Raw genomic sequence first — 12,605 nt, 5'->3', positions numbered from 1 at the left:
AGCGCAATCTCCCTCTCGCTGGTATCTCTGTCTTCGTTTCAACATTCTTTAGCCACCAGCGCAATTCGGCTACGGATGAGGAGCAGTGGAAGGACCCCGTGATCGCCTCTCTCCCAGACTGCCTTTCCGACTCCCCGACGCCACGCCCATTCGTTGCTGTCCGCCGTCAAGCTTCCCACTTCGCGGTGTGGGATGGGCTGCTATATAGCCCAAATTACTTTTGCGACGGCCGCGACTGGTTGTTGGTCGTCCCTCGCCACCTCTGCGCAGATGCACAGTACGCCCAACTCTCCCATACGACTCGCCATGCGTCCACGCAGGCCTGTTCAAAACCTATGCCTGTTTAAAGCTCATGCCAGGCTCCCTCTGCGTTTTTATTGGTGTGTAGCATGTGTACTTCTGCGCGGAGGCACATCCTCTCATGTCCAGTGCGCCAACGCCGAAAGTCTGCATCCTGCTTGTAGTCCTTGCAGCCAATATCGTGCACTGCTGGTCCTTCAGACTGCTTAAGCAATGGTATTTACGAGCCTCTTCCGTGCGCGAATGGATTATTGGACCGCTGAATTATTGTCACCATCGATCCCCTGACGCACTATGCCGAAACAGCTGGCTATACCAGGTGTCAGAACCAGTGGCGTAGCAACAGGGGGAGCCGGGGGGCCGTGGGCCCCGGGTGCAAAGGGCCAGTGGGGCCGGGGGGGAGGGGGCTGCCATATACCTCTGAAGACACCCCTCTTTCCACCGTCTACATCCGGGGGGAGGGGTGACAGAAGATCTATGGGCCCCGGGTACCAGACGACCTAGCTACGCCACTGGTCAGAACCACAAGACGTTGTGTACTTGCTCTCGCAACATAGCATTCTTCGTCGCAGAGCGTCCCGCGAACGTATGCGTCTGAGGATGTGTGTTCTTTTTAGAGGTTTAGCGGTAGTTGATGCTCTTCTCGCTGCATGGCGCACTGTTCTTAAAGCAATAACTTAAGCGCTAACACGGCAGGCATATACAAAGCTGACAAGGCGAACGCTATACGTTCATCCTGTCCTACTTATTGTCTGTCATGTTAAAGCTGCGGCTATTGCTTTAAGGATGGACCGACTAGCCGAAGAGCAGGTGCAAGTTGTACTGTCAAACGCACCACTAGTGCCTGCTACTCACAGACTGACGGCATGATCGAGTGAATCAATTGCAAATCGGATCACAGGTAATTCCCATGCATTGCGTCCGACAACACCAACTGTCATGTTATACTCTTCGTGACCTACACCTACAACATCTACACACAAGCAATGAAAGCTTTCCCACATCTGAGGCCACATTCGTATAGGGGCTACTTTCGCTTCTTTTGCGGTCACGACACAGATGGCCGCCCCTTCACGGTACTTCTAGCTTATGTGCTGGCGAAAGTTCTGTATTGCATAGCGCAAGAAAAGGCCAGAAGAAGGGTAGCAATAAAGGAAGAACTTAAGAGCCTTGCCAACAAATGCTTTGTAGCTTCGTGCGCCTAACACTTCTCCAGCCACGATTCACGTTTCAGAGTATTGCTGAACCGTCTTGTTTAATTACTTGGCTATCAGCAAATAGTTTCCTACAAAAATTACTAAAAGGAACTCTGGCTCTGAATCTACGGGAGCTGCAAGCATGGCGGTTCAGCAAGCACGAGAGCAATTGTTAGTACACGGATTTGCCTCAACTTCGTCCCTCTGGCTTCAAACGGCTTCGTGACTTTGCGAGCTAATCACCTCCAACAGCATATAACGTCATGAGTGCAACAATTCGCAGCGATTATGCACGCGCACAGAGTCTTGCTACCTTCGCGCGTTAAAAACAAAACAAAAGAAGATTTCTTCGAAACTTGGGTTAGTAAAGGCAGATAAAGCCTACTAAATAAAGGCGAAAGAAGAAGGTTTAAAGCAGCGAGCACGAACATAAGGCAAATTCATGCACTAAACATCATTTTCATGGTACACGAACGACTGCAGCACCAGAACCGCCTCTGGTAATTTTAATAGGAAGCTCGATGGTTCTCATGACTCCAACTCCTGTCTTGTGCTCCCTTTTCGTTGATCTGTCGCTACTTCCGTATGTATGCCTGCGCAGAGACGAAAGGTCACCGCCTGTTCGAGAGAACTCTGTGCATGGACGCCGTACACTGGTTCAAGGGCAGCAAGCACCGCCACTACAATGTGCACAACCTCTACGGCAAGGCTATGAGCCAAGTAACAGTCAAGTAAGTGGCAAGCAGCTCGGGGTAGCTCCGTTCTATTTAAATTCTTGTAAATGCAGCTGGCAGGAGAGCAGAAAACGCCTCGATTGAATACAAAATGGAAAGGAGCGGCAGGCGAGCGACAAATTAAGCAGAATAAGTTAGCTTCCACGTGCAATAATGGAGTACCAAAAAAAAAGTTCGAGAGATGTTAAGTACCATTTGTTCCCAGAACCCCTAGACTCGTTAAGTGGCCATTAACAGTAATGGAATTACTCATTCAACGTGCTGCAAATGTTCCATCTGTTGCACAACACCCTTGTTTTCTAACTTTATTTTATAGCACTGCCTGTACGAATTTGCCACCCTTATAAAATTAGGAGAGCAAGTTTTGTTTTGATCCAGCAGACAATACTTGAGAGCACCTTTATGGTATCTTTTTGCTACACAAGCGAGACCTCAGTCGCAATAGTCCCCTTTCTTGAGTCTTTTTGTGCACCGCTGCTGTAATAACGTAGTTGCCGTTTTATGAATCTTCATTTACATTGGTGATTTGTACAGAGTCATAAGAATAGTAAATGTTCTATATAAAAAAATAAACGTTATTAAAGGTTAATAAATCATTCTGCGCTTCCACTTGTCGATTAATTAGCCCTGCCACTTGCTAGCCTCTTTAGTTCGGACAGGTAGAGAGACTGCACGGGTAAGACGGTGGTATCGGGTTCGCTCCTCGGACCAGAACGGATTTTCACGGACATCAGCGCGAGCGGCTATATATGCGCTGCTGTCTTATTTGAAACAAACAAAGATTGTGCAACAAATTGTGACTGTGCGTCATTGCGACGTCGAATGTCTTTGTATCCGACCCTGCACACTGTCTGTGACGATGTGGCGCCTTGACAGAGTGTGTGATAGCGCCCACACAGTCTTCCATTGTCCATCTATACCTCTTTTTACTTCCTTTCTGTCGTCATTCAACACCTTTTTCCCTTCTCCAGTACAGGGTAGCCAACTGAAGATATCACCTGGTTAACCTCCGTCTTTACTTTTATTTCTCTTTCTTCACCTGCAGGGGTTCTTTTTTCTGTGAAAACCCCTGTAAGACTTCTCTTGTGTATACTACTCGTATAGGATACATTAAGCTGGATGCCCACTATTTATTTTACAGATCGAGTGAGCCGGATGACCACGTAATTAACCACATCCTCGATGGAGTTTCTTTGCCATTGCGCTTTAACTCCTGCGTTGTCCTCTCGACGTATGCGCAGTGCCCTGAACGCGCTGTCCGGAAGCCGGCGCAGCCTAGTCATGTCTCGCTCCACGTTCCTGGGCAGTGGTCGATACGTGGGCCACTGGCTGGGTGACAACGCCAGCCGCTGGCCGGACCTGGGTCACTCTATCGTCGCCATGCTCGAGTTTGGCCTCTTCGGCATACCACTGGTGATTGACTCGCGTCGATTTCTCTTTCAACTGGGAACTTGAATGACCCGAATAACTACATACTTGTGGCGTTAATCAATGCTGCTTATTGATGTTCGCTCTATAGGGCTGCATGAGGCAACGAAATGTTGTGTTAGTAAATGGCGACAGTCATTTATTGTGTCTTCCGTTTGTTACTCGGCTATCATATCTTCCTTTTTCTTAGTCTTATTCTTTGGGTATGTGAACTGATATGTTTTGTATCTAAATGGTATGGTTCGCAGTTTGACTGTGTTCACTTATATGCCAAGCAATAGCGTGTGCCTCTCACTGGTGTCAACGTCTTATCTGTACTAATATAAGGAAATACAAAATAAACGTTAATTCATCAACGTGCATGTGACTGCGAGATATCTGCATTATATTTCTAGCCATTCTCTAGCCAATATATTTCTTTCAACGCGTGTATTTTTAAAATGAAACTGAGGCAACGTAGTACCCGTCACTGCTGTTGTAGCGTGATGTCTCCTCACTCTTCACCATACCTACGGATTTTCGGGCTTAATGACGCGGTCGCTAAACAGGAAGGACAGAGTTTTGTTTCCCGCGAGTTGTTGGTTAGCCCCTCGCAACCTGAAACGTGCTCTTGCTTGTGCATCACAGTCAGAATTGCGTAATAAGTGAAACACTCGCTTTTTTGCAGGTAGGCGCCGACGTATGCGGGTTTTACGACGATGCCACTGAAGAACTCTGCTTGCGCTGGATGCAACTAGGTATCTTCTATCCTCTAGTCCGAAACAACAACGCCATTGAAAGTAGTGTAAGTACTCACCTACGCCCTTTGGGAACGTATATATACTGGCGTATTTTTACAAACAAATCACTCTTTTTCCGCGCACGAACGTTTCGTAGTTTGGACGGCCCTTCAGTTTAGTAGGCATAGTGACAGCCCCAGCCAAAGCGTTCATCGCCCACCAACGGCAGTTTCTCATATTATGTGTGATTTTACTGCAACCTACTCAAGGACGAGTGCTCGCAACTTGCAGAAACGCCGATTTGGCCATGGAATCACTAAGGGAGGAGGTCACTTGATGAACCGGGAGAGGCACATGAGAGGATTACTTCAGGAGAAGCGAATATACCTAAGCCAGTAATGTCATGCAAGAATAAATGCGACACGAAGTGCCGTAAACCACGGCTTTGAAGTTACCACGTCAACACATTTATCACCGTTCAAGACCTGGCGTCGCGAAACTGCGTTGTCGTACCAGTCAGGTCGTCGCAATTGTATTATTCAAGCGATAACGTTCTTCGTCTACTTTGCACACTTTGGATCGCCGGATGGATGACTTTCTACAAATGGCAACACTAGAGAAGGTGAGAAGGGTAAGAAGGAAGCTGGTAGAAGAGCGGAGAAGGAAGCACAGGTGCGGGGGAGGAGCTGGAGGGGCGCGTGATTGATTGGCGCAAGCGACAGCGGCCTCGCGCAGCGTGACGTCACCGGGATCAGATGAGGCCAGCGCATCGATATGCGCGCGGTGTGATTCACCACATATGGCGCACGGTAGTGTGATACCTGATTTCACTGTATTTTCGCTGGTATCCAGTTATATTGCTCGATGCAAGACACGCCCACTGCATGGGAATTTTTTTAATTTTGTTGCCGATTCCATATCGAAAGAGTCTTGTCCAATCAGGTCGCGCGCATAAGGACCAGTATAATATAAGAATTCCTTTCGCTAGATTCTACTCCTTTCTTATCATTCGCCGTTCATGACCGGTGTTCGTGCTGATAACATACGTGGAGCGCCAGTTAGGTTATAGCCAGAGCATTGAAATATGACTGTTACGTTATTCCGGTCAAGGTTTGCCATTAATTACGGGATCGCATGAAGATAAACAGCAAGGCCACATAAGAAAGCCATCACTGACTGCTATAATCATCCACGATAGTTGCCGCAATATTTTCTGGTCAAGATGTATCCATAGCACACAATACTGAGCAGAAGTAACTTAAAGGTTTTGAAACGATTTGAAACGTGGCTTGTGTATGCGAGTTATAAACAGGGATAATGTGCCTCAGAAAGGCCTCAGCCTTTATGAGGCAACTTATCCCTGTTTATAACATTTATTGGCACAGTGTGTTACTCCATCTGTCGGCCCCCTTCTTGATTTTGTGCATACGAAAGTGAGAGGAGGAGCTGGGCAGCGTATCCTTTGCCTCATGTTTGCAGGGCTGCGTGATACCACTTTGCGTGTATTCATCCGGCCCACAAGCCGCGGACTGCCGATTCCTGCGCGCCGAACATCGGCGTCCGCTGATTTTGTCGTCGCACTACTTTCAGGCTCAAGACCCGTCAGCGTTCAGCGAAGACTTCCAAGCGGTGGCGCGCAATGCTCTGAAGCTTCGATACGAGCTGCTGCCTTTCCTGTACACTCTGTTCCACCACGCGCACACCAAGGGCACCACCGTGGCGAGGCCACTCTTTCATGTGTGAGCGCAAACTCTGTACTCGGGCCTACTTCCGATGTCTGAGCATAGCAGCTGTGTATTCTTATAATTAGTATTTATGTCTCTTGCGAAGAAAGAAATAGTCTGTTACAGACATCGCACCTTAAAACAGCACAAACAAAACGGATTGCAGCGATGTAACTTCCCAACACAACATACTTAATCTATCTATCTCTAGATAGATAGATAGATAGATAGATAGATAGATAGATAGATAGATAGATAGATAGATAGATAGATAGATAGATAGATAGATAGATAGATAGATTTTAATGAGAGCTGGTAATGTTAACCCAGCGAAATTCCTGACATGCTACTCTAGATGGCTGGGGTGAAATATGAAATAAAAGAAATAGCAAAACAATTACTCAGATAAAATGAAAAAAAGAATGCGCAAAAATGTTCGTTCATGAAAGCGATGGCGCAGCGGTGTCTTGGAATAATTTTGAGTGCCTGCAATTTTTAACAAACACTCAGAGCAACGTGCACGACCGTTTTTGCGTTCTGCCTAGATTAAAACGCGGCCTGAGGTCGAGTCCATGACCCCGTGCGTAGAAACAGATCGCCGTAACCACAGCCATTACTGTGGTTACGAAGACGTGGTCTCATTGTCGTTAAGCGCAACCTAAAGGCAATTTTAAAATTGACATAAGTTGACTGACGAGCTTCTGGAACTGCGGGTAAGGTGGTCCATGTCGTGTGCGGATGCTAAGTAAGGAAAGACGCAAACGGTGAAACGAGTAATGGATTATTACAGTGTCTGCACGGTAATAGATAGCTTTGTACGAGTGAAAAGTAATTACTTTCCGTTAAAGAGAAAACAATGACCCCACCTGCATCTTTTGAAGCATTTTGGACATAAAGGTGGTGAGATTACGGAAAAAGAAAATGCGTGAAATTCATCACGTCAGCTCAAGATCATCGATGGCGTGATTTGGGTGGGAAGTTAAAAGAAAAAGGCAGCTTGGAGGTTATTGCACCCGTCAATACTCAACCTTTTTCCACCAAAGGAAAACAGAGTTCTGAAAAAAAATTTCTTTATCAGTTCGTGATGTTGAAGATGAAGCTCCCACGTTAACGATAGGCTTGTATACTCAAGACTACAATACATTAAAACGCCAATGGGTAACATATGTATATATTGTAGTGGGTAATATGCATGTGGCACTGTAGTTGTAGTGGGTAATATGCATGTGGCACTGTGCGGACTGCCACCGCTGCGGCGCGAGACACGAGCTCGGGTTGTTGATGCGAAGCGCTAGGACTCGTGATCTAGAGCTACCTGCTATCCCTCGAACGAGCTGCAATAAACCCCATTTCATTTGGTGGAGCTGCGGGGTAACCTTGAAAACTGGAACTCCGAAGCCGGACGCTACCGACTGCTGCGACCATGCCTGACGAAACCACCCAGGAAGATGCACCACAGCCTCCGACGGTCATCGTTTCCGGTGCATTGCGCCAGCGTGATCCTGCCATCTTTAGCGGCACCGATGATCGTGACGTGGAGGATTGGTTGTGATCTTACGAAAGGGTGAGCAAGCATAACAAGTGGGACGACGTCACCGAGTTGCACAACGTGCTGTTTTACTTAACCGGCATCGCGAACCTCTGGTTCCGTAACCACGAGCACGATTTCACAACGTGGAGCAGATTCAAGACAAGTTTCACAGAAGTGTTCGGGCGCCCCGCTGTGCGCAAGCTTCGCGCAGAACAACGCTTACGGGGGCGCGCGCAACATCCCGGTGAAACGTTCACAAGTTACATCGAATTGACCTGTGTAAGCGCGTGAATCCGTCAATTGCGGAGCAGGACAAGATAAAACACATTATGAAAGGCATTGATGAGGACGCATTTCAAATGTTGTTAGCGAAGGATCCGCGTACCGTGGCCGAAGTTATCAATTTGTGCCAAAGTTTTGACCAGCTACGGAAACAACGCATCTTAGCTCGGCGCCCACCGCCTACGGAAGATTCGTTAGCAGCATTGGTTATTGGCGACAACCACACAACTTTGTTGACGCAAATAAAAGAATTTGTGCGCGAGGAGGTCGCACGACAGCTCTCGATTTTGCCGACCACGGAGAAGCCTTCTCAATATTTGGCTCCAGTGATCCGACAGGTAATTCAAGAGCAAGTGACCGAAGCTCTTCCACCTCCGTGTCAGCCGGCTCCCGTGGCCGCGCCTCTGACGTATGCTGAAGCCGCTGCACGGGCGCCTCGTCTGCCGGGATTCTCTCCTCCGCCTTCAGCGCCTCTCCAGCCGGTGTTCTCTCATCCGCCTTCGCCTCGCCAGCAGGTGGCTCCCTTTTTCAGCGCACAGCAGCAAGGCACAAATCCTTGGCGCACTCCTGACAACCGCCCAATATGCTATGCCTGCGGTACACCGGGACATGTAGCGCGCTTCTGCCGCCGGCGCTTGCCGGCCTTCGTGGGCACCGCGCGACCACCCAGCTCCGGCTTCCGACCATACCGTATGCCTCAGCCACCACCACCGGAAGTCTACGCTGCTGATGAAATACCAGCACCGCAGTCACAGCTCTACAATACTCGTCGCTCGCCTTCCCCTCGTCGGCGCTCACGCTCACCCATGCGTCGTAGGCCCAGTGCCAGTACTACTGAGGCGGAAAACTGATTTCCGCAGTTCCTGAGGCACGAACTGCGTCATCGTCGGAACATCAAAGTCCTCGTCTTTCCCCCGCTAACGTTATTGAAGTGTCTGTTGATGGCATCAAATCTCTTGCGCTCGTCGATACAGGTGCTGCTGTATCCGTGATTAGTGAGAAACTTTGCATCCGTGATTAGTGAGAAACTTTGCCGTGAATTACGGAAAGTGACCATGATGCCTTCGGTACTATTGCTTAGAACAGCCAGTGCACAACAAGTTCAGCCAGTCGCTATGTGCACTGCCAGGGTGCTGATTCGAGACATCTTGTATTCGATTGATTTCTTTGTGCAAACTTGTTGCTCCCACGACGTGATTCTCGGTTGGGATTTTCTGTCGCGCCATCACGCCGTCATTGACTGTGCACGTGCTGAGGTTCAGTTCTCCGTTCTGTGCGATTTGCCATCTCACGACTTTCAAGTTCATGATGTTATCAGGATCTGTGTAGCTTCAGATACTGACCTTCCCCCTCACAGCGCGGTATTTGTCCCTCTTTCATGCGCATCGCTTGCTGAAGCGACGGTCATGTTTTCACCCGCTGCCGTCTTCATTCGCCGCCAGCCTATATTGTTGCCTTTCGCCCTCCTCACGGTTCACAATGGGGCTGCAGAAATACTGATTTCTAACCCAAATTCGTACACTTTGGCTTTGCACTGTGGCGAGACTATTGGTACCATCCAGACTGTGGACGCTGACGTTATTGTGCATTTCCCTGTTCCCGACGACGTGGATACTGCCAACGTAACAGCCCTGGCACCCCATGTGCCATCTAACCGAGTACTACCGGATGTTTTTTGTCGCTCTATTGCCGATGACCTCGAGCCGGCACAACGTGAGCGGCTTATTGCTCTTTTAAATGACTTTCACGCCTCTTTTGACTGCAACCAAGCATCATTAGGCCGCACAAGTACCGTCTCTCACCACATTGATACGGGACATCACGCACCATTACGCCAGCGTCCGTACCGCGTGTCATCCACCGAGCGTCGTGTCATCGCCGAGCAAGTTGAAGACATGCTTGAACGTGGTGTTATCAAGCCATCCTGCAGCCCTTGGTCGTATCCTGTAGTACTCATTAATAAAAAAGATGGCTCGATTCGTTTCTGTGTGGACTATCGTCGCCTCAACAAGATTACACGAAAAGATGTCTATCCTCTACCGCGCATAGATGACGCCCTGGATTGTCTTCATGGTGCCGAATTCTTTTCTTCTTTGGACTTGCGATCGGGCTATTGGCAAGTGCCAGTGGATGAATCCGACCGCTCGAAGACAGCTTTTATTACGCCTGATGGCCTGTATGAGTTTACAGTAATGCCATTCGGCCTCTGCAATGCACCCGCGACATTCAAAAGGATGATGGACAATATTCTACGAGGCCTCAAATGGCAGACGTGCTTGTGTTATTTAGACGACGGGGTAGTTTTCTCCCCTGATTTCACCACTCACCTCTCTCGTCTACGCGAAGTCCTTACTTGCCTTACCACCACCGGCCTTCAACTTAACTTGAAAAAGTGCCGCTTCGGAGCCCGCCAGCTGACCATACTTGTCCATGTCGTGTCCAAAGACGGCGTCCTTCCCGACCCTGACAAACTTCGTGCTGTCGCAGAATTTCCGCGGCCGACTACAGTGAAAGAGCTCCGAAGTTTTGTCGCTCTTTGCTCTTATTTTCGACGCTTTGTGCGCAATTTTGCCTGCATCATCGCTCCCCTGACGAAGCTCCTGGCTGGCCCTGGTGACCTTCGCGACTGGACTCCGGCATGTGACCAAGCCTTCGCCACTTTGCGTCGTCGGCTTACCTCACCACCTGTTCTACGCCACTACGACCCGAGTGCACCGACTGAAGTTCATACCGACGCCAGCGGCGTTGGTCTTGGAGCCGTCCTTGCACAACGGAAGCCTGGCTTTCCAGAATATGTGGTTGCATATGAGAGTCGTGCTCTCACGAAGGCAGAATCCAATTATTCTGTCACGGAAAAAGAATGTTTGGCTATAGTTTGGGCCTTAAACAAATTTCGCCCGTACTTGTATGGCCATCCGTTCGACGTTGTGACAGACCACCACGCGCTCTGCTGGCTTGCGTCACTGAAAGACCCGTCGGGGCGTCTTGGACGTTGGGCTCTTCGGCTCCAAGAATTTGACATTCGCGTCATTTATCGATCCGGGCGCCAACATTCTGATGCAGATGCGCTCTCCCGTTCGCCCATGCGTTCCGACGAAACGCCACCTTCATCCATAGAGTGCCCGGTTGCTACGCTTGCTGTTACTGACATGCCGTCTGTACAGAGAAAAGATCCGTGGATTGTGTTTCTCATTGACATTCTTAGCAGTTCTTCAACGTCTACATGCCCTCGAGCCCTTCGTCGCCAAGCCACCCACTTCGTGCTACGGGACGCCATCTTGTACCGCCGAAACTATCAGCCAGACGGTCGCAAATGGCTGCTAGTCATCCCTCGCCATTTGCGTTCCGACGTATGCACGTATTTCCATGCAGACCCACAACAAGCTCATGCTGGCGTCCTGAAAACCTACGAGCGGCTCCGCCAGCGGTACTACTGGCGCGGCATGTATTCTTATGTCCGCAAATACATTCGGTCATGTGCAGCCTGTCAGCGACGCAAGACATCTTCTCATACGACAGGCCCTCTGCAACCTTTACCGTGTCCTGCACGTCCTTTTGATCGGGTTGGCATCGACCTCTATGGGCCTCCTCCATGCAGTGCTAACGGAAATCGTTGGATAATTGTCGCAGTAGACCACCTGACAAGATATGCTGAAACTGCTGCACTTGCTTCGGCTGCTGCTCGCGACGTCGCCGCATTCATCTTACGGCATTTCGTCTTACGGCACGGCGCACCGCGAGAACTGCTCAGTGACCGAGGCCGTGTGTTCTTGTCCGAAGTTATTAATGAGCTACTCGCCGCGTGCCGCACTATTCACCGCACCACTATGGCGTATCACCCACAAACTAACGGTCTAACGGAACGATTCAACCGCACTCTTGGGGACATGCTCACCATGTATGTTGCGTCTGATCATTCCAATTGGGACGATGTCCTCCCTTTTGTGACGTACGCATACAATACCGCCGTTCAGGCTACCACAGGCTTCTCACCATTTTTCCTTCTTTATGGGCGTGAACCATCCACTACCCTCGACACCGTACTACCATATCACCCGGATGCCTCTGAATTCACCCCTCTTTCCGAAGTTGCTCGCCATGCTGAAGAGTGCCGCCAACTGGCTCGCTCGTTCACGTCGGATACCCAAGGAATCCACAAAGATCGCCACGACAACGATCAACCCACACAGTCCTTCGCCGTGGACTCTCACGTCTGGCTTCGGCTGCCCTTCCAAGCTCCAGGCCTTAGCCCAAAGCTTGCTCCGAAATATCAAGGTCCGTACCGGATCGTCGCGTGTACTTCGCCTGTGAATTATGTGGTCGAACCGGTGACGCCATCTTCGGACAAACGCCGCCGTGGCCGCGAAACCATTCACGTCAACCGCCTGAAGCCGTACCACGACCCCCTTATCGTATCATCACCTTAGGTCGCCAGGATGGCTTCTCTTCGCCGCGGGGGAAGTTGTAGTGGGTAATATGCATGTGGCACTGTAGTTGTAGTGGGTAATATGCACGTGGCACTGTGCGGACTGCCACCGCTGCGGCGCGAGACACGAGCTCGGGTTGTTGATGCGAAGCGCTAGGACTCGTGATCTAGAGCTACCTGCGATCCCTCGAACGAGCTGCAATAAACCCCATTTCAATATATGTATATATACATATATATAGTAGTCTTGAGTATACAAGCCTGT

General features: G+C 49.6%; 1 protein-coding gene across 1 annotated transcript in view; it reads left to right on the top strand.

Moving 5' to 3' along the window:
* The window catches only part of LOC126541503 (lysosomal alpha-glucosidase-like), an 85,287-nt gene that overhangs the window by 59,575 nt on the left and 13,107 nt on the right, over positions 1 to 12,605 (top strand). Inside the window, exons 13-16 of the mRNA XM_055076695.2 lie at positions 2,098 to 2,227; positions 3,472 to 3,643; positions 4,326 to 4,442; positions 5,968 to 6,116. Of these exons, the coding sequence (XP_054932670.1) occupies positions 2,098 to 2,227; positions 3,472 to 3,643; positions 4,326 to 4,442; positions 5,968 to 6,116 (568 nt within the window). The remainder of the gene's footprint in view (positions 1 to 2,097; positions 2,228 to 3,471; positions 3,644 to 4,325; positions 4,443 to 5,967; positions 6,117 to 12,605) is intronic.

Source organism: Dermacentor andersoni, chromosome 2 (genome assembly GCF_023375885.2).
Source record: "Dermacentor andersoni chromosome 2, qqDerAnde1_hic_scaffold, whole genome shotgun sequence".
Taxonomy (NCBI): Eukaryota; Metazoa; Arthropoda; class Arachnida; order Ixodida; family Ixodidae; genus Dermacentor; species Dermacentor andersoni.
Note: the sequence above shows the minus strand (reverse complement) of the source record. Positions and strands in the feature narration are given on the sequence as shown.